The 27,755-nt window shown below is 34.4% G+C and overlaps 1 protein-coding gene across 1 annotated transcript in view; it reads right to left on the reverse strand.

Moving 5' to 3' along the window:
• pwn (calcium-binding EGF-like domain-containing protein pawn) overlaps positions 1 to 25,516 on the reverse strand; it is a 69,853-nt gene extending 44,337 nt beyond the window's left edge. The window contains exon 1 of the mRNA XM_072534216.1: positions 25,005 to 25,516. Coding sequence (XP_072390317.1) covers positions 25,005 to 25,083 — 79 coding nt within the window. The 5' untranslated portion in view covers positions 25,084 to 25,516. The remainder of the gene's footprint in view (positions 1 to 25,004) is intronic.
• Between the last annotated feature and the right edge of the window lie 2,239 nt (positions 25,517 to 27,755).

Below are 27,755 nucleotides of genomic sequence, written 5' to 3' on the forward strand. Positions count from 1 at the left end.
TTTTAAACAACCAAAAAGACGTCTCTATACATGGATATCACCGAGAGATGGCCATGGTAGTGTAATGCGTAACCAAATAGATTATATCATGATTAACAATAGATTTCGAAACTCATGTAAATGTACTAAGACATATCCAAGTGCCGACGCAGCCACCGATCACAATTTACTGGCATCTAGAATCAACCTAAAATTAAAGACAATCAAAAATCCTTCCATTACAAAGAAATACGATAGACAAAAACTAAAAAAAGAAGAATTGAAACATCACTTTGAAGAGACAATGAACGAAAAAATTCGAGACAACATCACACAAGTATACAATAAACCAACAGTCGAAGAAAGATGGGATAACATAAAGAATGGTATCATCGATACAGCAACGCAAAGTGGAACTGTCACCCATTATAAAAAGCAAGCATGGATGACAGATGAAATAATCGAAATGATGGACGAAAGAAGACAGCTTAAAAATAGAAATAACTCGAGTATAAACGAAAGCATAATCTGATTCGAAAAAAAAAATCAGGGAAGCCAAAGAGTTATGGATGCAAGCAAAATGTGAGGAACTAGAAGAATTCCAACGAAAACATGACGAATTTAACACACATAAGAAAATAAAAGAAGTTACAGTACACAAAAGAAATACACCCATAACATTAAAGAATAATGAAGGTCATGCACTATCCCTAGAAGACGAAGTAATGGAGGAATGGGAAAACTACATTAAAGCATTATTTAAGGATGATCGAGGATCACTACCTAACTTAAGTGCAAATACAGGACCATCAATCTTAAAAGGTGAAGTGGAAAAAGCCATACACCAAGCCAAAAACAACAAAGCCAGTGGACCAGATCAAATATACAGCAAATGGCTAAAATTACTCTCAAATGACAACATAAAAGAACTCACTGTACTTTTCAATCAAATATATGATACCAGTGAAATTCCATCGGACTGGTTAAAATCGATCTTTATTCCTCTACCTAAGAAACCAAACGTTAAGAAATGTAGCGACTGTAGACTCATTAGTTTAATGAGCCATGCCGTTAAAATACTGTTGCATATTCTTCTAAATCGAATTAACAACAAGTGCGAAGAAATAATTAGTCAAGAGCAGTTTGGGTTCCGGAGATGCCTTGGAACTAAAGAAGCACTATTTTCTATGCAAACACTTCTTCAACGATGTTGGGAGGTAAGAAAACCCGTATATATGTGCTGCATTGATTTTGAAAAGGCATTTGATCGCGTTCAGCATACCAGACTAATTACCGCCTTGCAGAGCATCCAACTAGATGAGAAAGACATCAAACTTATTGCCAAACTTTACTGCAACCAAACAGCCATTATTAATACCAACAACAGAGAATTAAAGCCAATCAGTATTGAACGAGGCGTAAGACAAGGCTGTATACTATCTCCCACCCTCTTTAACGTGTATTCTGAGAATCTATTTAGGGAAGCTTTAAAAGATCAAAAAGGAATTATCATAGGAGGAGAAATAATTAACAATAAATGAAGTTAAATGTGTCGATAGCAATTAAAGTAAACTGTATACTCACGCTTAATCAAGCCATTAAGAGCGATGCTGGGAATATTTATATTCCACTATGCATCAACAATTTACTTATATAAATTACCATCTTTCTTGTACTCATTGCGTCGAGTAAGATTGCGTCGAGTAACATTGCGTTTTCTTACAAGCTCTCTCTGATGACGGGAAGACCCAGAAACACGTGTCAGGGAGTGGTAAGAAACTCAAATTAAATCGAAACGCAACCATTTTCGTATATAATTAACAATATACGGTACGCCGACGATACTGTGATTCTAGCTGAAAACATCGACGATCTGCAGGAGCTAATCAATAGAGTTGACATGGAATGCACAAATTGGGGACTGTCGATAAATATTGATAAAACTAAATACATGGTGACCAGTAAAGTGGATATCGGCGCAACCCAACTGATATTAAACCAACAACCGCTGCAGAGAGTTCAGAGATTCAAATACCTTGGATGTTGGATTACCCAAAATCTAGATCCATCCTTCGAAATTCGATGTAGAATTGAACAGGCAAGAAACTAATTTCAAAAATTCAAGCCTCTATTATCCAATAACTCATTAAATTTGGAAATCCGTGAAAAGTTTATAAGATGTTACGTGTGGTCTGTACTTTTGTATGGATGTGAAACTTGGACTTTAAACGCCGATATCATGAATAAAATCGAGGCGTTTGAGATGTGGTTGTATCGAAGGATACTTAAAATTCCATGGACTAGCAGAACCAGAAACGAAGAAGTTCTTCGAAGAATGAGACATCAACGAACTCTATTAAATATTATTAAGAGGCGTAAACTAGAATATCTTGGACATATAATCAGAGGACCAAGATATGAGTTCCTTCGGTTAATTCTCAACGGTAAAATCGAAGGAAAGAAATGGATAGGACGGAAGAAACTCTCTTGGTTGAGGAATTTGCGGCAGTGGACAGGTTTGACAGCGGACCAATTGCTACACGTAGCGCAAGACCGAGATCAGTATAAAAATATTATAAGCATGGTAGTCGCCGACGTTCCGTAGGGATATGGCACTCTAAGAAGAAGATGGTCAAACAGGGTGTAGAGTTGTGTTATAGAGGTAGCACCTTTTATCGGAACGACCACATCGATAGAGGGAGATGGTTCTTGATAACTGGTCCTCATAACCCTTATGCTCCATGATATTACAATTGTGTGAGTCTAAACCAAATGCTGTTTTTTGTGTGAGTCTAATCGCTCCCGCACGACATGACTGTGCTAGGTGTGAGTAGTCACGCTGAATCGGTACCGTTCGTCTCTCTTCGTCCCTTCTCATTCTTTGACGTGATTAGAGTATGAACGGACGTATTTCGTAATAATTTAGACTTGTGTGTACTGCAATGGCAAAAAATAGTAAGTTTTACTAAGAATCAGTTTAAAACATGTTTGATAGGTATTATTGCTTTAAATAGGTTTAGTTTCACTAAGTTTCGTACAAAAATGATTAAATGTATTAAAGGTTATGTTCTTATGAGTTACTTTTGGCGCTAGATCACAATTGTGGGGTTCGGGAGTTAACACATTAAAAATCGAGAAAAAAAACAGGCAGAACCAGCTATGTTTTTTGTTGCAGGAGATACAAGAAAGGTTAACTTGGACGAACTAATCCGGATAAAATTTATGAACTGATAGATGAATGTGGGTCCGATTTAGAGATTGAAAGCGACTATGATGATGATTATTTTGAGCCAAACATCGCTAATGAAGAGTCTGATGAGGAAAATAACATCGAAGAGGAAAATACTGAACCTTCTACGAGCAAAAATCTACCTTCCGTAGGCATAAAATGGACCAAAGATTAATTCGCAAGCAAGAATATTTCGGACAAATCCAATGGGACTGATGATATCAACGACCTTTTTCCAACGAGTCCATTTGGTTATTTCAGTCGATATTCAGATGATGATTTTTTTGAAATGGGATCAAAACTAACTTCGCAATACTATTTGCAAGAGACTGGCAAGGAAATAAAACCAGATATTTGTCCCGAAGAAATCAAACAATTTTTTGGTATGCATGCGGTCATGGGATGTTTTAAGTTTCCCAGAATACACCTTTACTGGAGTGTAAAGTACCGACTACCAATCATAGCTGATGTAATGAATCGAGACAGATTTTACAAATAACGCACAAACTTTCACGTTTTAGATAATTTATCGGTAACTGAAGAGATAAAACAACAAAAAAAAGATAGAGTAAGAAAAAGATGTTTAGAAATTCAGAGACTAAAATGGAACGTCATTTTCAGTTGATGAACAAATGATAGCCTTTTTGGGCCGATTTCCAATACGACAATTTTTTAAAAATAAGCGCCGAGACCTATTGGCCTAAAAAATTTTGTTTTGACGACATCTTGTAGCACAGTACTTCTGTGCCTCCGTAGAGTACTTCTACTCTCTGACTCCGCTGAAAAATAAAGAACTCGGTTTAGGACCGTCGGTCGTTCTTCGCCTAGTAGAAACCTTGCCTCCGGAAAGTTGCGTCTTCGTTGATAGATATTTTTCGACTTTGTCCTTATTTGATAAATTGCTTGAACTGAAAATAGAAGGAACGGGAACAATTATGCCAAACGGAACAAAGGGATGTGTATTTAAAAAAGACAAAGAAATGAAAAGAGGTTAGTCAGAAGAATACGTAAGAAGTGACAAAAAGGTATGCTTGACAAAATGAAAAGATAATAAATCCGTAATTATGGCTTCCACGGCTTTTGGAGTAAAACCTTTACAAAACATCAAGAGATGGGACAAACAAGAAAAAAAACATGTCGAAGTAACTAATGAAAAGCTGGGAGGTGTCGATGTATGCGATCAAATGATTGAATGTTACAGAACCTTTTTTAAAACTCGTAAATGGACTTTTAAAACTATCCTTCACTTATTTGATTTATCCATCGTTAACAGCTAGATGGAATATCGAAAAGATTGTAAAAACAATAAATACAAAACAAAAGATATCTTGGACCTGCTACAATTTCGGTTAAATTTGGGTGAATTTTTGATCTGTGGAACAGTAGTTAAAAAGATTGAAGCCTTTGAACTTTGGATATACCGGAGAATGTTGAGAATCCCATGGACTGCCAGGGTCACCAATGAGGAAGTGCTGAGAGAATGAGTCGGGACAAAAAATTGTTGAGAACGATAAAAGTACGCAAGACTGCAAACCCCGCAAGACTCCTGCAGGTCATCATGCAGGGTAGAGTCGATGGCAAAAAGGGAATAGGTAGAAAGAGGAAGTCATGGCTGCAAAATATTCGAGACTGGACAAACATGACTGTAGACGAATTATTCCACGTTGCAAAAGACAGAGAAGCTTTTAAAAATGTGGTCGCCAACCTCCGTTAATGGAGACGGCATAGGAAGAAGAAGAAGGAACAAAAACCAGAAGACCAGAAAGAGACAATGAAGATAACATAGAAGAATCCAGTATCAAAAGGGTTAAGTACGCTTTAATGCCCTGTCGTGACAAAAGGTATGATATGTTTGATCATTGGCCTGTTCATTAAAATCAAAAAAATCCTAACACATGTCGTCTAGAAACCTGTCAAAGTAGATCAAGAATAAGGTGTAGTAAGTGTGATGTTTATCTTTGTTTAAGTAACAAACAAAACTGTTTTGTTCAATTTCATTGCAAATAACTTTATTCAATAAACTTGGTTTCATTTTTCTCAAATTGGTTTCATTATTACAATTGTGCTAGTTATCTGTGTGCTACTGTATGACATAATTGTGCTAGCCCTTGAATCCTGTCAAATGTCACTTTAAAAATTATGCGAAAAATTTTACTTCTTATCAAGGCATAAACTAACATTATCCTAAAATTTTAACTCAATATTTAAAATCATTTATGTTCGAGAGCGTAAGGGATATGACAACTAACTCTTACTTATGGTGCCACGTGCCACACCCCGGGCAACTGCATTGGTCTGGAGGCTAAACTAAGTGAGGGTAGCCAGATATGGCGAAAATTCCACTAAGCGATTGCCGGTATAAGCAATACCAACTTACTGACCAACGGCTTCGGGCGGATGAGTTAGTAAGTGTAAGTGCATTCTTCTGTCCTGGCTAAAAAATTAGCACCAGAGGCGAATAAATCAAGTAAATGGTCAACTGCATAAGGATGCAAAAGGCAAGGAGAAACCACTGCATTAAAGATCCAATTGGATATCTCTAGTACAATCATCATGACAATGAGTACTAAAAAAAAATGAATTACACTCTTCAATTAATTATACAAGGGAAAGTCCAGGGCAAGAGAAGTATAGGAAGGAGAAAAACCTCATGGTTGCGTAACTTGAGGGAATGGTACGGATGCACATCAATTGAACTATTAAGAGCGGCAGCATCTAAGATCAGAATAGCCATGATGATTGCCAGCCTCCGTTGCGGAGATGACACGTAAAGAAGAAAATGGTCAAACAATAAAGAAAATTAGTCACACATATTGACCTTGAACAGTGGAATCCAGGAAACAGTAGTTCCTCCTAGTGGAAATTAAGCGAACTATATTTAGTAAACATTCGATTGTAAAGTAATTTTAAAAAATTGAGCTAGATCAATTCCAAAACATTATAAGGAATCCCATCCTCGAAATCTCATGTGATTATGGCTTACGCCTTAGCGTATAATTATATTTTTTTATAGGTGGATTATTCTAATTATAATTTGCTGTGTTTTGCAGCTGTGGTTATCTGCTTCTATTTTTTCAGTCGCTATGTTGAGTATTTCAATATATAACCCTCATAGCACTTATGTCTTTCTCGTTTTTATTTATCGTTGTTTGTATAGCATACTTAAAAAGTCTGCTATTAAGGTTCTGTTCAAATTTAGTTTTGTGTTTTTGCTTAACTTTTGCTTCTCAAAAATTCTGTTCATGCCATACGACTGATTTCCTTTCCATTTAAAATTCTTTCTTCTACTATTTCCCTCGCTTCTTCTTCTTTCTAACGTGATTTATCAAGTCCTCTTGACGTTGGCGACTAATACGGCAAGACTATATCTATATTGAGATATTCTGAACAGTTGTTTGACTCTCTGTATCCCGGTCCATTCCTTAAAATTCTTCAACCACAAGACATGTTTTCCACCAATTCCCCTACGTCCTTCGAGTTTACCCATCGTAATTAATCGAAGAATATTATATTATTTTTCCCGCAAGATTTGTCCAACGAAAACATAGTCTTCTTTTATACCGCGGCTTTGGGATTAGAGCATGGTAGCTTCTATCCCTTGGCCCTACGGTATACAAGGAAGCTAACAGGGCCAGTGCCACGCTCCAACCATCTATTGATATCCCTGGTTTTGCCAATATTAAATATATTATGCCAGAGAGGCAGAACTAATAATCTTACGAGTAGAAGTAGAGAAGCCTCTCATCTAACTAAGACACAAGAATTCCCCAGGGATCGATGTCATACCAAAACGCAATGGGCAAGATTGGCGTAGATGTAATACTGGATATGTGCAACATGATGTGGATCACAGGTGAATGGTCTGGTGAGTGGTACGAATCAACCTTTACACCTATCCATAAAAATTGATCACTAACCGTATGCAGCAATTAAAGAACTATTACCTTTATTCCTCATGCAAGGAAAATCCTTCTGAACGCGAGGGCAGATACTGAACACCAGACTGATAATAGAAAATGCGAGAGAACACAACATACCAATGCTGCTCTGTTTCGTAGATTACACAAAGGCTTTTGATTCAATAAAATGAGATCCCCTCTGGAGTATAATGGAAAATATGAGAGTACATAACCACCTAGTTAACCTAATAAGAAATCTTTGTGATAAAAATTCAGCTTAAGTTAAAATACACGTCTAAATTTGACAGGTATGTCAGAAGTAAACAGCGTACCTATGCTTTGTTAATACGTTAACAGGTGGAGTTAGGAGCAAACATAATAATTTATTGAATTTGTTTAAAATATAAAAAATAAATAAATAATAAAAGTACGTTGTTTAATTTTCACACAATTTCAGTTCAGTTGTTTTAAATAGTGAAGTATTTTTATTAATTACTTATAAACTATGCCTTTAAGATGTTTAGATATTGTCCAAACGCAACAGATTGTGAGGTGGATCAACGAAGGGTTAACGCAACGTGAAGTGGCTCAACGATTAAGTCATCGATTAAATAACTTTGTAGCTTTGTTCCCACGTTTATTATTTTTTTAAATTTCCGCTTTTTTACAGGAATAGACTTATAATCTTTAAATCAAACAAAGCTCTCTACTTAGCATATCTAGAAACTAATGACCTTCGCAAAAAATCTTGGTGTATTTCAATTTTTCGACAAGATATTTCCTAGAGAGTTTGTTGTGTTTGCTTATTTGTTTCCTCCGATACCTTTCCTACGCAATATCGTTTGATATGTATTTACAGGTCGTACTTTCATGTTCCTAATACTAGTATTTCGGTTTCTTTTCTTTTGAAAATATCCCAGAGTTTTATTACTAAACTTCAGCGAATATAAAAAATTAAAATCTATTAAAATAAATAAAAAAAAGTTATTTTCTACATTTTATTATCAATTTTACTTATCTTCATATTTTATTACCTATTAAAACTGCAAATCGCTATAACCGAGTTCCAGGTACTCTTACCCGAGTGTAAGGTGAATGCGTTTAACAATACAAGAGAAAGTGAACTCCTACATCCTTTTGGTAGAAGTGAATCATTCGGTTTTAAGGTTAATAGAATTGCAGAATATATTTTCGGAATAATATTAGGCAAGACGTTTATATTTAATACGATATCATCGGAAAATTATGTTACATGAATGAATTTTACATGAATCATTGAGCAGAGACGACATCAAATAATTATATAAAACATTTTATCTGTGACACGAAGCTATAATTGACGGAAATATATTTTACATGCTGTAGTATACAAATGAAATACCTTGGGGTATTATAAAGGTTTTGGCATATTTTTAATCAAAGCATAGACATAAAAATATTAACGGTATAATAAGAACAACAAAGATTTTTACAACGTAACAATAAATCAACAAACCTATTTAGTTTAGGCCTAAAAGACGTCTTTAAAAAAACTAGAATGGATGATAAGAAATCATGTAATAGAATTCTTCTTCTTCTTTCTCTTTATAAGCAATTCTACTTGTTTATTGGCGGATTAATACCTCTATGGTATCAGATAACATACCTATTGAAATGATTTGGGCCCTAGATGACGTTGGAGTGGATATAATACATCAAATTTGTCAAAGAGTGTGGGAGACAGGTAAATGGCCTGAGGACTGGACACAATCACTATATATTCCCATACATAAAAAGGGAGCGAAAGATTTATGTAGCAACTATCGCACAATTGCTCTAATTGCGCATTGCAGTAAGACACTCTTACACATAATTCTCGAGAGGATAAAGCCCTTTTTACTACCTAACATTGCGGAGGAACAAGCAGGTTTCGTCCCCGGACGTGGTACTAGAGAACAAATTTTAAACGTACGGCAGATTGTAGAAAAATCCAGAGAATTCAACATCACAACATATTTGTGCTTCATAGATTATAGTAGAGCTTTCGATTTTTTCAACTGGAGTAAAATGTGGCAGGTTTTGTCTGAAATGGGAGTCCCCAATCATCTGATACTGCTAATTAAAAGCCTGTACAATAACAATTATGCCATAGTTAGAATAAATGGGGAACTAACCGATAGTTTCAGGGTCACAAAGGGCGTGAGACAAGGCTGCATAATAAGCCCAATTCTATTTAACATCTATGGTGAATGGATAATGCGGAAAGCTACTGAGGACTGGAACGGTGGCATCACCATTGGCGGGAAGAAGATTTGCAACTTGAGATATGCAGATGATACTACTATCCTCGCTAGTTCTGAAGCTGAATTGATTCACCTGCTACAACGGATAGAAGACGTAAGCTTAACGATGAGCCTTAAAATAAACAGAGATAAAACGAGAATCATGATAATTGACAGAGCTAACAACAATCAAAATCATCTGGTCATGATAAACAATATCGCTGTTGTAGATAAATTTGTGTACCTGGGCTCATTAATAACCAACAGAGGAGGCTGTACTGAAGAAATAAAGCGGCGGTCAGCAATCGCAAAAAGCGCTATGGCAAAATTAACAAAAATTTGGAAAAGCCATGAAATAACTACCGATACAAAAATGAGACTAGTAAGAAGTCTAGTTTTTCCAGTTTTTACTTATGCATCGGAATGCTGGACCCTTACTGAGAAAGACAAAAAGAACATAGATGTATTTGAGATGTACTGCTGGAGACAAATGCTGAGAATACCATGGGTGGCCCGAAGAACAAATAAATCCATACTGGACCAGCTAAACATAAAGAAAAGACTAAGAACACAAATATCAGAACAAATAATAAGCTATTTTGGACATGTGCTTCGAAGAAATGGTCTTGAAAAACTTACCATCCAGGGAAAAGTAGAAGGCAAAAGAAATAGAGGTAGATCTCCCACACGATACACGGACCATATTGTTGCTACCATTGGCGCTCCAGTGTCAGAATGTGCTAGAATGGCAGAAGATAGAAAAACGTGGAGGAACATTGGGAAATTTAGCTAATAGCTTCATGATATCACGATACCTGCATCAGGTCAACGACTAAGAAGAAGAAGAAGAATACCTCTATGGAAGGTTTTTACTCCATCTTTTGCGCAGTCGTCCAATACTTCTTCTACTGATTGGTGACTTATCTCTGGCTACTTTGACAACATGAGTCTCTCCATTTTGCTTATGTGGTTATTCCATTATTTTTTTCTATTTTGTGTCCATTCATTTATACACTGTACGTTACATTTTCTTCTAATATCTTCACTTCTCTTTCGATCTCTCAGCGTATTTCCTGCAATTTTTCTCAGTTCTCTCATGTCTGCCGTTTCCAGTAGCCTTGACGTTGTGGCTGTGGCGGGTCTTGTTTCTGGGGCATATGTTATTATTGGTCTTCATCAGCCGTTTTGAGTCCACTGCTGGACATAGGCCTCCCGTAAATAATTCCAATGCATTTTATCTTGAGCACCTTGAATCCAGTTGTGCTGAATGTGCTTGATGTCATCTGACCACCTTGTTGGAGGACGTCTTCGATTACAATAAGCATCGTGTCTAGGTCTCCATTCCAGAATTTTCTTCGTCCACCTTCCATCTTTTAATCTGGCAACATGCTCCGCCCAGTTCTATTTCAATGTTGTAATCCTTTGAACTGCGTCAGTAACACCAGTTTTTCTCCTAATTATTGTATTTGATACTCTGTCTCTGAGGGATATATTCAGCATTGACCTTTCCATCGCTATCTGTGCCACTTGTATTTTATTGATTACTTTGATTATTGGTCTTACACTGGCCTTATAAATCTTGACTTCATCTCAGTGTTAATGTGTCTGTTTCGCCATATAGTGTTATTAAAGCATCCTGCCAGTCTATTTGCTTTTTGTACTTGATCTCTCGCTTCTTTGACCAGGTCTCCATAGCTAGACAGTGTAATTCCCTGGTATTTTATTTCCATTACTTGTTCAATATTGATGCCACCAATTTCTATTTTACATCTGGTTGGTTCTTTGTTGATTACTATTGTTTTAGTTTTCTGAGATGAGATTGTCATATTAAATTCTTTTGCTCTTATGTTACATCTGTGAACCAGTCTTTGTAAACTATCTTCATCTTGGGCTATCAATATTGCGTCGTATGCGTAACAGAGTATTTTTGTTTCTTTGTTTTCCATTCTGTATCCTCTTCCTTTGTTAACACTTTTGTCTTATTCCGCTCCCTATTTCTATAGGTTCTCTAAGTTGTCCATCTATTCTGACTTCCATTTTGTTGTTTTGGTAGATGTTTTCGATAGTTTTTATAACATTTAGGGGAACTTCTCTCTTATACAGAAGATGGATTACATCTTTTAGTCTTACTCTGTCAAGCACTTTCTTTAGGTCAATCAGACACAGAAACACTGGTCTCTTATACTCTAATTGCTTTATAACGTAATTTGCTTTATAACGAATATTGCATCTGTACACGATCTTCCACTACGAAAACCCTGTTGTTCCTCTGCTAAACTCATCCTCTGATTTATTAGCACTTGTAAAATTTTAGTTGTAAGTTTTATCGTAGTATTTAATAAAAAGTTTATGCCTCTGTAGTTCCCTTGTTGTTTTTTATCTCCTTTTTTGAATAGTAGAATTAGTTCCCCGTTCTCCATTCTTCCGGTGTTTTATATTTTATTCTGTTTTATAATTTTATTAATTAATGTTATGTTCTGTCATTGCTGCTCCACAAGATTTCAGTAATTCGTTTGGTATCCCGTGTTTACCTGCTGCTTTTCTGTTCTTCAGGTTTTCCAGTATTTTCCGAACTTTCTGTACATTTATATTCAGTTTTGTACCAACTTTTTTAAATATTGGTATAATTACAGCTTTTTTGAAATTGTCAGGACATGTACCATATTCAAATATTTTATTTATTAAACAAGTTATCGGATCAACAACATAATTGGAAATTATCTTAAACAGATCGACGGAAATCGTTGTCTATGCCAGGAGATTTTTTTCGTTTTAGGGAATGAATAATAGTCTTCTGAACTTTTCATTTCGTTACGGGTTTTAGAAAAAACGTTGTATGACATGTAGTTTTTGAAGCATCAGGAGAAGATAGAGGTAATTCTCACAAAAAATGGGTAGATGATATCCGAACTACAACAGTAAATAATAGATTCGTAAAACACATGACAGAAATCATTGGAGAACTTTGAGTGAGGTATATATCCAAGTGTGAATGAATATGGGTTGCAGAAGGAAGTTGCATTTAAATGATTGAACAAAACTATTAAATATTAAAGACAAACATTTAAAATTTAATTCTTCATATAAATAATTTGATCAAACATCTCAGGTTGACAACACCCGGTATTACTATATTACAATATTCAATGTACAGTCTGTCCCAAACCCTTCTTTCAGTGCGTCACTAATTTTGACGTCATATAGGATTTTAAGAATGTCGAGAATTATTGCATGACATTTTAGTTAAATTTAACAGTTGCAGGATCGTAATCTCTCTTTTTCTAATTGAAAATAATTTAATAATTTTAATATTAGTCTTTATTCTTTCTCGATATATCTCGGCATATTTAAAATATTTTTATGGCAATAAATACAAAATTAAATTGTCACTGTAAAATGTCTGATAATATTAACCTGGAATGACAATTATCATTTTATCAGTTGACATCATAGAGTTAGAATCTATGGAGAGGGCATCACGTGACTAAAAACGACCTCACTTCGGCCATATTGTTAAGATTGTTTTGACACTTTTGACAGATCGTATATGTTTGTTTACGTTTGTTGTTTTTCGAATATTTTTAGTTTTATAATATTTTTATAGAAACTGTAATAATATATTGTGATAGTGCATAATAATGGTTTTTTGTCCTCAACGTAGTTGCAGTAGCAGAAGCAATGTTAGTAAAAAATCTTCAGGAATAACGTTCTACAGGTTAGTATACAAATATGTAAACAAAGTAATGGCCCGTACTTCAGAGAATAAATTAATAGTATTTGACTGTATTAATTTAGCTTTATGTATAATATATTGTGTTTTTAGTGTTTACCGCGGGATAAATAAATCATAGTTTATTAAAAATGTATTGCACTTTTTTAGATTATGATTAAATCTTCTGAATAACTAGTCATATTTTTATAGTAATTTTAATATTATTGAGTCCGGTTATGATCCCACCGCCATATTGGTATCATCGTTAGCCACGCCTACCTACGCCGTTTTTAATACACACGTTAATATGCTCATATACTCGATTCGATATAGTCAGTCCGAACTGTCTAGTGAATTTAGTAATTATTTTTTTGCGAAGTTAGTTACTTTTTGACAGACTAAAAGTGGCTGGAAATTACTATACAATCAAGCACACGTACTCATAGCCAATATTAATAGTAAACAAACTAAATAGTAAATAAAATAGAACTTTGCGAATTACCGACAATCAATATTTATTTATCTGCACCATATAATAAATAGTTATGTTAAATTATAACAACTAAAATATATTTTTTAAATATATACTACCCAAAATTTGATGGGTTTAGTATACACTTCCACTATTTAGAATAATTCTTCTTTTTTTAAAGAGAGAAGTCTGCAATTGTAGGATACTTGAGCTGTTAATACTGAGAAGTACGAATTGTTGTGTTGTAGGTTTCCGACAATGAATCTGTCAAAATATGCCCGAGCTAAGCGAATGGAGTATAGCTTCTTCATAGATTCTAACTCGATGGTTGACATTGTGAAAGTATTGTCACGATCGAGACAATCTGAGTCAAATTATATTTATGCGCATCATTGATTGGATATCTATTTAGCGTATTCTAAACTATAACCAATTATACATCCGTAAGTAGAATTAGCTTTACGATAAATAATTTTCTAAGTTCTATATATAATTATCACAGACTTACGTTTTTTCTGTCACTTCTAGCTTAATGTGTTAGAGAGAATTCGATCCACTATGACGCACTGAAAGAAGGGTTTGGGACAAACTATAATAACAGCATTATAATATTTCTTGCCCAATATATAGCTTTTGAATAGTCGTCCATGATTATTTGTAGCAAACAGCTTATGATAGTATCGTCGATTTCATTTATATTATATTGCATAACCAGGAAACTACCATTCAAAGACAAACAATACCATTACCTTAATTATTTGAAACTTAATAAGTAAACGAAAGCAAAAGTTACGAAACAATAAAAAAGGTATGCAGTTACTACGGTATAAAATCTGAAGAGGTACAACTTGTATGTGTCTGTCCAAGACATATAAACTCACTGTCACTGGTATATGGCAATCAAAAGTTTAACAATGCCGTTAATCAATTGTTCTAAATTTTATTATTCAATCAATACCCTCATACTGAGTTCTGTTTCAGCTGTTAGTATCACTGTTTCCTAAGTACTTACGACATGCTGATTAACCAACAAATGAAATAGTATGTGGAAATGAAATAGGAATTCGAAATAACGGTGATAACTTCGAAAGATTGGAGATGATATAAAAAATGATATTAACAAATCTAAAGTAATCATGAAGACATATTTATTTGACCAGTATTGTTAGTTTCAGATTGAAATTACAGCATAGATTTAAAAGTATACATGATGTTTCATTCAAAAAAATTATTAATTATTATTGTAGTGTTATTTTAGTTATCTATCAAGTAGTTGTAGCGGGTGATGACGAGAACATGGACTACATGTTCAGAAAATTAAAGATAGAATACGAAGAGTGGGATCTTCAAATGAATATGTTAAAAAGGGAATATCTAAAAATAAGGACTAATGAGGAAGATTCAGAGTTAGATATGAGATACATTAAAATAAGTGTGTATAATATCCAAAGAAGGAACTACGAAGAAAGACATGGATAATAGAACACAGCAAGGCATAAAAGCGATATACATTCTGAACTCTTTACTATGGTTTAAAGATAGACAAAAAACCAAAAGAACAATTTATCAAACCTTTATAGAGCCTATCAGTATTTATGGGTCAAATGTTTTCAGTTGTTAAAAAAGGATAGGATTATAATCGATAGTTGAAATGGATTATCTCAGGAGAGACTGTGGTATATCCAAAAACCATCATATAAGAAATGAAAATATTAGAAGGAGGAAAATAACTGTATATTCAACTATAGACAGGGTTGAAACTAGACAACTAGGGTGGCCATCATTATCATTATTATTTAATCTTCGCTTGTACACTGCTGGACATACATAGATCTACCTCAGAATTTTCTGTCTGTTTCGATCTTGTGCCTCTTGGATCCAATTCCTATGGCAACGTTTTCAGGTTTTCCGACGGAGATGTAAAACAGTATTATACTTGAGTTGGCTCGGTTATTTCCAAATCCAAATAAGTATTTTAACATGTTAATTTTCCCAACAAAGACAAAATGCAAGGTTATAACAGCAAATTTACTAAGATGTACATGTACAATACTGGTGATTCGTAAGTTTCGTCTAGAGAAGTATCCAAAGAAGCTCTAAGTTGCCCAGATGAAGTAAGGTAAAGTAATCTAAACTCACGTGAATAATCACACAAAATTATTCAAAACGTTTAGAGAACTGAACTACAATGGCCAAATCAAATTTTTATCACAGTCTCTTTCGTTGCAAGAGCCAAAAACAGAAGGGTTGGGGAAGCAACATCTCGTCGTCAGTGTACAGTGAAATATACAGTAGAAAACATAAGGGTGTGTAAAGCAACGGTATGTTAAATATTTTCAATAACCGCTAGAAGACTACAGTCTCTTGTTGATAAAATGAAAGCAGGAGTAAATCTAAATGATCAACGTGGCAAACATCCTAATCGTCCCAAAAAACTCATGATAATAGATGCAGAGAAAATATGCGAAGATATTAGGTCATTTCTGCTGCAAGAAAATCATTGTAGCAGAAATGCTTCTTCTAAAAGTTGCCTCCCAGCTGATTTAAGCATCTCAAAAATGTACAATTTATTTTTAAAAATGTATCCTGATACAAAAATCTCTCTACGAACATACCACGACATTTAAAAGTAAATTCAATTGCGTTTTAGACTTCCCATATCCGATACTTGTTCATATTGTGACAAGCTCTTTATCAAACTTTCTTCTGCTAGCGATGAATGTGAAAGAAAGAAAATAGAAATTGAAAGTAAAATTCATCATATGCGAGCGGAAGCAGGTTACAAAACATTAAGACAAGATACTGAAATTGCAAAAGTAAATGCTAATTATATCGTTTTATGTACTGATTTGCAACAAGTTCTTTTTTGCCCTAATCTAACTCACTCATCAATCTTCTACCAGCGACAAATTTCTTCGTATAACTACGCTGTTGGGGAGTCATACTGCGCTACAATGATTCTGTGGAACGAAGTAATGGCCCATTGAGGCTCTACTGAGATAGCATCAGCATTGCTACTTTATATAACTGAAAACTTCAATCGGATTGATACAGGCCAAGAAAGAAAACTTGTTATTTGGTCAGATAGATGTGTCAGCCAAAATAAAAATTGGAAAGTCATAACATTACTTCGACTACTACTGTTAGAAAATACTTTACCGAAATTGAGCAAAAGTTTCTAACTAGTGGGCACCGCTTTCTGCCCTGTGACAGAGACTTTACCCTCATAGAACGCAACAAGAAACTTTCATCGGTATATATCCCGTTAAGCTAAGCTTCCATAGGTCGCATCGTACGCATCGGACGCATCGTATGCATCGGATTAATATTTTATACTGCGACCACTATATCGGCAGCGATCGGATTTGCCGACGTGTGTATCCAATGTTTTTTCGTTCATCTACACCTAAAGAAATGCTTTACCCATGGATGAAACGATGTTTCCTTGTCTGAATAGCGAAACATACTTAACAACAATATGAAACGTTTACATGCAGTTTATCCAAATTCGCTGAATATGGGTCACTATTGATATTTTAAATAAGATATTTACATTCATATCGAAAGCTCGATAAAAATAAAAGACGTGAGAGTAAAGCGAGGCGCAGAATGCGGCACAGATCACAAACTAGTAATCGCGTGGATGGAATTCCCCTTTATATGGACCCAACAGAAACCGACCCAGGGAGAGTCTGAGCAAGTTACGGCTCCAGCTACACCTGTCAATACGTGCTCAACACAAGAAAAGAAATTCAAAATCAATTTATTAGAAGAAGACTCAATAAAAGACCTATATAAGCGAAGATTGGACCAAAAGCTAGAAGAGTTTCGGTATGAATCATTAGAACAAACATACGAACACATAAAAACCTGCATGAAGACAGCAGCCCTATAAGCTCTTGCAGAAGTGGACCAAAAATACACCCACCAAATTACGAAATTAACCGAAGACACACTAACATGCATAAAAGAGAAAAAAGAACTCCATATAAAATACCTGAACACAAAAAACTATGAGGACTTGGAACTATACAGAAAAAAAAAATAAAGAAGTGAAAAGAAAAGTGGCAAAGAAAAAAATGAAAGATGGGAAAAAACATGCACAGAGATAGAACAGCACATAGTAGGAACGAGAAATTCAGAGTCATGGCGCATCTGAAAGTCGCTCCAAAGAAATAAGACAGAGAAAATCAAGATCGGTCAAATCAAAGAAAACGAATGGCAAGAATACTATAAAAAATTGCTAACCGAAGACCGCCCCGAATTCAAACAATCAGAAATAGACGGAATAGAAATCTACACACATGACGAAATCGAATTAAGCCTAGCTGAGGTAAAAAGAACGATCAAAACTCTAAAGAACAAAAAAGCAGAAGGTCCCGGTGGAATACCAAATGAATTGATAAAAAACGGATCGGAAAAGTTATTCCGTATGATACATAAAATGTTTGAGAGAGCACTGAATGGAGAAGACTTACCGGCAGAATGGACCCAAGCATATATGACATCAATATACAAGAAAGGAAATAGAAAAAACTGCGAAAACTATCGGGGAATCAGCGTTATATCGTCTATAGGCAGACTGTATGGAAAGACCATAAAGGAAAAATTAGAAATATATATACAAGATAAAATCGGAGAAGACCAGGCAGGTTTCACAGCGGGGAAAGCATGCTTAGATCACATTTACACGGTCGAACAACTAATAGAAAAAAGAATGGCCAAAAATAGATCGGTCCATCTGGCTTTTGTTGATCTTAAGAAGGCATATGACTCAATACCTAGAACCAAGCTATGGGAAGCAATGGAAGACATCGAAGTTCCACGAAGATTAATAAACGCGGTAAAAGCACTCTACAAGAATAACGAAGTAGCTATCAAAACGGGCAATAGAATATGCAGTCCATTTAAGACGACAAAGGGACTACTACAGGGTTGCTCCACATCCCCCACCCTGTTCAAAATATTCCTGGAAAAAACCCTGAAACCATGGAAAAGAAAGTGCGAAGGAATGGGTATACCAGTAAGGAACGAATATCTATATACGCTAAGTTTTGTCGACGACCAAATAGTGATCGCACAAGACGAGGATGACCTCAGTTTTATGATGAGAAAACTGGAGCAGGAATATACAAAGAATGGGATGGAAATAAACCTAAAGAAAACTGAATACCTTACAACGGAGAATACAGAAATAAAACAGCTGGAAATAGACGAAGGTAAACAAATCAAAGGAACAGACAAGTATAAGTATTAAGGTTTCATAATATCAAACAAAGGAACAACGGAGGAAGATATAAAAAATAGACTAGGACAAACAAGAGACTGCATACGAAAATTGAACCCGGTACTATGGGATAAGAACATCAGCATGAAAACAAAGAAAAAAATATATAATACCATGACAAGAAGTATCCTCACTTATGGGTGTGAAAATTGGACAATAAATAAGAAAACCAAAAACAAAATAAGAGCAACAGAGATGGAATTCCTAAGGAGAAGCTGCAGAGTAACAAGAAGAGATAGAATAAATAACATGGAGATTAAGAGGAGAATGGGAATGAACTCCGACATAATAGACTACATCGAACAGAAGAGGTTAACCTGGTACGGACATGTCAGAAGAGCAGACCAAAATCGGTGGATAAATAGAATAACAGAGTGGAGCCCGATAGAAAGAAGAAAGAGAGGCAGACCCCGAAGATCTTTCAGAGATGAAGTGGACGAAGCAATGAGTAGAAGAAACCTACAGGAAGGGGACTGGCTAAACAGGAAAAATTGGAGAAAACGGTTGAGTAAAGGAATACAGTGAAAACTGTGGAAATTCTTGTATATATATATATATATATATATATATATATATATATATATATATATTTACATTTTAAATAAGATCTATGTTGTATCTAAAAGTAATGGATTTTGACAAGAGCTATAAGCCATGCCGATACAGTACACAAGTTTACCTGTTATTTACAAGCTCATAGCTCTTGTCAAAATCCATTACCTATAATGTTTAATTTCAATAAATACCTTAAACACACAGCAAGCCTTTCTTCTGGTCCTATAGCATCCATGTATGTAGTATTCTGTCTCAGTAAGTATGGTTTCAGGATATCAACAAGAAAAGTGAATTTAGCTTGAGACATACGAAAATATTGGCAGAACTTGATGTCATCCTTTAACAAATCAGGAAATATCGTGTGATATTCTCTATGCTCCGATCTCTTCTTGAATATGTTGTATATCGAAAAATTATGCTTCCTTTTTCTAGATTTCCTTTTTTCTTCTTCCTCTTCTGCTAACAAACAAGCAATAATGACTTGTTCTTCATCGCTTTCCTCCATTCTCACAAACACTTTCCGCAGGTATATACAATCACTACAAAAATCCGAATGAAGTGGCATCGGCAATCCGATTGCCGATACACACGTCAGCAAATCCGATCGCTGCCGCTACAGTGGACGCAGTATATAAATCCTTAATTAATGCGTACGATGCATCCAATGCAGACGCTTAGTTTTATAGTGATCTGTTTAGAGGACAAGTCAAATTACAAAAATGCAAATATATAAAACAATTTTATGAATATTTCCATATTAAGAACAATATTACTGATAGTTATGGCATTTGGACACATTACCAGACGAAAGGCATGAAGAGGTTGGTGGTTGAAGGCAAGGTAGATGGTAAAAGCACTCGAGAAAGATCGCCACTCAGATGGTCAGACCAAATAAAGTGCACTACCGGTTACTCTCTGTCTGAGGCAGCACACCGCGCCCAGGAGAGAGAAGAATGGATAGCAACCATTCTTCAAATACCATAACGTCACCATATATTTAAGAAGGATAAAGGATAGAGGAGGAAGATGACATTTTGAAATTTGAAAAACAAATTGTATGTTAATGGGTGAATTTGCTAAAGATCTGCATCTCCTACTTGTACTTATTTTTTATCTCACTCACTCGCGGCTCTTCCCTATCTTGGGCTAATGTAATCATTTTGTAAATCATTAAGAAAAAACACCAACCGTTATTCCGTTTGTTGTTTAACGATTTACATATTGTTAATAAATATACTTGTATCGAAATTAGCTATATTTAAATAATAATTAACTTTTCTTAATTAGTAATTTCGAAGGCGAATTGTTGCTTTCACAAAAATACCATTTCCTATAAACAAATAACTGAAATACTACTTAATTAAACTTTCTAGGATCCCTCATTGGGCACGGTTTTTGGAAATACCTTCAAATGCATATTGTTAAACATATTCGCAGCTAATTTGTTAATGTCTTAACAGTTGCAAAATAACTCTCTCTCGTTAAATTCAAAATGACATCCGTGAACGTGTGCTTGCTGTGTAATTGGAAATTGTAAGTCGTGATACACTTTCTTACGACGACTTTATTGATGTTCATCAACTGGAATGGCATTCTATTATTATTGTTACTATACGAGGTTGTACAATAAAACTAATTACCATTCAAAATATTTTTTAAGTTAATTCCCACAAAAAAATCCTCTTCTGTAACTTACAGACTGTAAGACCCTATGAAGATTGGCTATTATAATGATGTTGCTACACCAATGCCTGTAAATATCTCTTATTTAAAAGTCACCGTTTACTTTCCTAATTGAAGAAGTGAAATCCAAAAGGGTTTAAGTCGTTTTTTTTCACATTTTGAGGTTTTAGTTTAATCTGATTCTAGAGCATCATTTCTAACATTAGAAAAACAATTGATGCCATAACAGCTTAAGTCAAGTATACTATACAGATTACAAACCAGTAATGTTTTCCAAAAGTGCTTTAGTCATGCCTTGTTCTTTTCCAAACAGGCTTAAGTCACCTGTTGAGTGTTTGCGCATGCGCGATTCCAGCTGTCAGCATCTATTTGCTGTGAGTTTTTGGATATGTTGACTGTTTGAGGTGAAACAATAAAAAAAGCTTTAAAAGAGTCAGGAGAATATACTCGTGAATAGCGAGGTGGAGCTAGGATAAAACCATAAGATTCAAGTACAGCTTAATCAATGATTGATTTCATAAAATTATTAAAGTAACTTGGAAACAGACTCAAAAAGAACAGAAGTCACTTGCATCTTACTCAGAGTTCTTCAAAATCTTACAGACGAACTTACTTTACTTTATCGTGTCTGGACCTGTCATTCATAAAATTTCGGCCCAGTATCGGGGTACGTCGGTTCCATCTTTGTTGGCGAGCTGCATGTAAGAAGATGTTCCATATTCTGTTTTTCTCCACAGTCACAGTTCACATCATCTTGATTGATTTTTCCTCATTTTGTCATGTTTGATTTTACTGGAGCGACTCACGTTCTTATCCTATTCATAGTTTTCCTCGTTTTAAAGTCTATGGACTGGCTGGTCCATTGAACCTGGGAAAGAGGAAAATACTCAGGCGGTTTATTCTGCACTGTTCCAAGGATGCTTTTCCTAGATTTTAGTCGCTTTCGTGGTGTTCGAGCTTTGTATAGGTCATGCCGCTCGTCCGCGATCTGTTTAATTTTCTCTGCGTGCTCTGCAACGCCTCTGCGTGTTGAGGGTTCTGCAAAACCCGCTGCTTTATATAGATTTGAGAATGCCGTTGGTTTTATGCACCCCGTTACTATCATGCATGTCTTATTTAGCGCAGTATCAACTTGTTTGTTGTGGGCAGATCTACCCCAAACGGGGCACGCATATTCAGCAGTTGAGAAACACAGTGCCTGTACCATTGTTCTTAAAACACCAGGACGTGCGCCCCATTAACTTCTCGTTAGCTCTCTGAGTATGCTGTTCCTAGTTGTTACTTTCCCTCTCGTTTTTATGCAATGTCTGTAGGTGAGGGACCGGTCCAGAGTTACTCCAAGATATATAGGTTGGTGTGTGTTCTAATGTATTACCATTCCACGCAATTTGGAGTTTTCGCAAAACAAACAATTGTTGAACCAGAGGAGTACTACAAAGTGTTTGCATCTTCAGTTACAGTTAAAGTTTTAGGAAAAGACTGGGAACTTTTTGATTTCATGGATGCTGCAAAACGAGTTTTATTGAAGAAGCTCCCTTTTTGATGCGTGAACAACGAGTTTTTTCATTTTCAAATAAAAGTAATAAAGACATTGAAGCTAAAAATACCTACTGTGGTGATTCTAGTACTTTCAAAGTTATAAAAAAAGGATGCAATTTGCTGGGAGTATACAATACAGTAAAGTCTATGCCATTAGTGAATCATGTAAGTACCAAGAAGGAAAAATATGTGGAAAACCTTCTCAAATGTATTTCATTACCTGAAAGTTCAAAAGACTTTTATAATACTGCACTTACCAATGTGCAAAATGGTTCCAACGATAATAAAACTGTAGTGTATGATGAACTAGAGCCTTTTATTTGAAAGATTTTTCAACTTTACTTTTCAAATTTTGACAAAAATGTGAATAATTGATTTGGATGAATAAAAATTAATTTTTAATTATGTACCTACTTAAATAGTTATTAAACCTTCGCTGAGATCTTAAAAACAAGCTCTGAAGTGTCTGTGTCATGAATTTTCCGAAAGTGCTAAGTCACTGACTTAAAGTCGTTTTGAAAAAAAAACCAAATGTTTATCTTCTTAAAAGCCATGATTTTTGTGTTCAAATCTTACTTTCAATTGTCTTGAAACAAGAATTTGAACCTGCAAATTACATGACTATTCATTCTATTCCAAAGTAACATTTAATTATATTCTTAAACATAAAAAAAATTCGTTCCTGAAAAATTTACTTTTTTGACTTAAGACCTTTTGGAATCCACCTCTTCAATTGTAGTAGTTTGAAGATGCGTTTTAATTTTTTGAGCGTGTAGATTTGTGGGTTCCCCCTCCACTCGCCACTATTGGTCTTAATTTGAACCATATTTTTGACAATGCACACAGGATTATGTTATAGTGCAATGATTGTACAAGTTTTTGTACAAAAACTACGAATCCTTTATTTCCAAATGCCGAAAATTGCGTTCCTTAATTTTAACAAAACAAATTAGCTGTGAATTTAAAAAAAAATCTAACTTTGCTCCAAATTATCGTAGAGCAACTTTTTTTTTTTCAATTCGTGTAAAAATATCAGCTTTTCGAATATGAAAAAAGATTTCATCTTCGAGAAATTGTTTAAAAGTTATTCTAAATGTTTATAAATCAAAAATAACTGTAATTTTACAAAAGGATTTTGGGTTGTAAAAAATTATTTTTTTCAATTTTTTTTTGTGTACATAGTTTACCACTTAAACTTTCATTTGCTATGCGTTAAATTACTGTATATTCATTGTTTTCTGACGAATATTACTGCAAAAAACCCACTCTGGGATAAACAAATAGAATAACTTTTAAACTAATAAATGGATTGATCTGAAATTTTGAGGGTTTGTTAAGGACCACAATACCCAACTTTGAGCAGAATAAAAAATGCCTAGGTTGATTTTTACATTAGTTTTTAACAAATAACGGTTTTGCCTTATTTTGTCGTTTTTGAAGCAACAAATTAATTTTACAACTTTTAGAAATCGTCATTTTACAGATTTTTATGTATTAAAAGATAAAGTTTTGTAATTTTACGTTAAATATTAAGCTTTTGAAAGGTAATCAAAAAAATGGAAAAAATGGCATATTTTGCACTAAATTGTTAATAATTAAAAAAATACGCCGAAATTTATGCGGAAAACACATAGGTTTTCTTTATATAAGCCTATAATAATTTAATTGCCAGATATCTGGATTAGTCACGGTCCCGAACAGGGTGTCTTTTTTGCTTAGTTCCCTGTAGTAAAAATAAACATAACTATGTTGATACGACGGCTATGCAATTATTTCATTTAATTGATTTATTAGTTGGCTTAATTATTTTACAAGATTTATGTTTACGGGCTTTAAGTCGGGTTGGAGAAGAATGTTTCAAATATTAGAAGGACAAACATATCACTATTTGAGAGGTTTAACAACCCCGGCGTATCTCTAGCTTTGCATCAAATAAAGACATGTATCTACATTCGTTGTTTGTATTAAGAAAAATATTTACCCTTTTCGCCCATATTCCTTATAACTCACGTTGAAGATTAATGGTTCATAAAAAATCAGAGAGGAAGAGAGGTAAAGTGCAATCACTAAACCAGATGAAGTGACACGATGGAAAAACTAATAGATACAAACTTCGCAAGTGTGGTTCGAGCAATGCGATATAGAGAATGATGAAGGACCAAAGTCGAAAGATCAATAACAACCTTGGAAGAACACCAAAATCCATCTGCCGATATGTAAAGAATACAAGAATACATTTATAGATTGAGAACCATTAGAACGCTATTTATGGTAATATAATCATAGGTTTTAAAAGAGTTTTAAGAGGGGAAGTCAAAAGTTATCTACCTGTTATTGATATATTCATCTGATTGTTGGTTAAGTCTTGGAAAATTACAAAACACTTACCATTAGTATGTTCCCATTGGAGTAACCAAATCACACACAGTATCAGTCTTCTTGTAGTCCAAAAAGAAGAAAAGGCCATATTGTTCTAGGTCAAGGGATTATCACCAGTCTCATTATCAACGTCTAGAGTTGGCAACTTTTGGAAAATATGCCGCGTTGACCTACCACACTCACACGAAGATTTGAAAAATCACTGGTCAAGATCAATGTAGCGTGTTTAAAAAAAACAGTAACTAACTGTTGATTACATCAATAATTAACTTCGAATTATCGACTCGTGAGATTTTTACACATACACAGAGTTTTAAAAAAATTAGGTCACTGTTGTTTCTTCAGATCCTTCAACACTATTAGGAGTTCCGATTATTACGAGCTAATGAAAGTCTTTTTGGTTTGTGGGATTATTTCTTTTTGGAAATATGTCTGTATTATCGACCGGATTTTACACGATTTCACTTTACAACACACATATATCTAGTAGATGACGAAGCGCTGGCTTCTTCACTAGACTGACCAAGTAACGGAACCATGAGGACGTTCAAGAAGTTACTACTCGAGTATACCTGCGGTAGGGGTAAGCGGGACCAAAAACTTAGTTATATTTTCTTTTTTTCCGATATTTTTTTAATTTTAATTTAAATTAATTTAATTTTAATTATTATTTACATTCTATTAATTCACCAAAGTTAATGTTTCTATCATAATTCGGCTTATACACTTATTTTATTATTTTTTTTATTAAAGCAAAGTTGCCGCACCCACCAACAGGGTATTAGCGGCGTTACTCAGTAAACAAAGCTTAACAATAAGTTTAGATTCGGATATTGCTTGACCTTAGGTAATTTAATTAAATTAAAGTTTTTTACTGGACAGGTTTTTCCTAATAGTGTTGGTAGAGTGTTTGGTAGATTGTTTATTGAACGTTATTTTTGGTAGTTTGGACTCTCAATAGGGATGTTCACTAATTTTTAAATATTGTTAAATTCAATAGGTTATAACATATATAAAAACATAGCAAACATAAAATTGTTTAAAAATATATATTTCTTAAGATAAATCAATTGTTTTGTATACGTATTTACGAAGTATGACCAGTTCTTTAAGTATTTAATCACTGATAATGAAGCCAATTAAGTGGTGTTTTGTTCCTGGGTGTCTAAATACATCTAAAAACAATTCTGAGAAGATTTTTATTACAGTTCCAAACAATTTAAGACCATATTCACATAAAATTGTCAAACCACAGGTTTTTATATCTGTACCTCGGAGGGATACTCTACAACACTATGTCCATTTTTTCAATTTTGACAATTTTACAGACTAATAATTAACTTTTATAACTTTATTTAAAGGAATAGAGCACTAGGTACTAAACCATTTGCTGATAAAGAAAGTGACTTTTAAAAGAACACCAAGTCCATTTTTACTTAGAGGGATAAAACACCATGTGGACTTAATGTTTTGTCCCTCTACGCATGTGAATTACCGCCGCGCATATCTCTATGATGAGAGGTAGACTGTTAGTGATGTAATAATAATACTTTTGCTATTTATGGTGTGTTTACAGTGGTTTGTTACTAATAATAAGAACAATGAACCATAATTCTCGTATGAGAAAGATTCTTGAAGTACCTACTAAAAAGTTCTGCGAATTCTTCTACTGCATTTACAGGTAAGCTACCTTTTTGCTCATTATTTTTAAATTATTAAAAAACATAACCTCAAAAGGATAATGTAGTGATTTGATACCAACCTTAGACTAGCAATATTATTAAATCTTTTACAACCAATATTATACGCCTTGTTTAATTTCAGAATCAAATAATACACCAAGCAATGATGTTTTAAATGAAGAGCATATTATTAGAGATGCCTTGAGTTGCGATAACGAAGATCAGTCTGATATAGAGAAAAGTTCTGATAAACTATTCGTAGTGGAAATGAAATAAGATCTGCATTACTAAAATGGTCAGATACCGTCATCCCTGACAGTAACATAGAAGAAATCATACTACGGTCTTACAAATGTTACGGCCAGAATAAAAATGTTAGCATTAATACTTGTTTAAAAAAGTAAAAATTATCATCCAAAAGTTTCTACTAAAGAGTAATACCCACATGGAGGCGGATACTGTCCATGCGCTGATAGAGCGAAAGAGAAAAAACTTAACATTTCTATTTACACGCCCTGGAACTGGCAGCAGTTAGTCAGACAAACCTCAATGAAATATACCGTACATACTATGGAACTAAAAGAATTTAAAAATTTAAGGTCTTTGTATGATATCAAAACATCTTAAAATCCGCCTTTGATTAATAGAAAAGAGACATTAACAAACAACAAGTTCTTCTGTCAAACTATGTTTAACTGCAAGTTAAACAAAACAGCATTGGAACTATGTTTTTAAAAAGTAATTTTCATGACGAAAACCAGGAGATTGACCTTGTTAGGTTTCGAAGGCAACACCTTACATTGCCAAAAGATTTGCAACTGGTATCACAAAGTCCAATACTTATATCACAACAAAAGTATAACGATCTATTGACATTACTGTGAAATGTTCCTACATTTTGCCATGATTTTTATCAAAACTTAAAGCATACCTACTAGTAATACTAATAGTGACTATCCAGAAGGAGCCTTACTTGAGGATGACTGAGTGGTTTGTACCTAAAATGCCATTTTTACATACATATTTGTATTTGTAAAGGTAAATTGTATGGTTAAATAAATTTTGTTAGTAAAAGTCA

The sequence above is a fragment of the Diabrotica undecimpunctata genome, chromosome 6 (genome assembly GCF_040954645.1).
Source record: "Diabrotica undecimpunctata isolate CICGRU chromosome 6, icDiaUnde3, whole genome shotgun sequence".
NCBI classification, from domain to species: domain Eukaryota; kingdom Metazoa; phylum Arthropoda; class Insecta; order Coleoptera; family Chrysomelidae; genus Diabrotica; species Diabrotica undecimpunctata.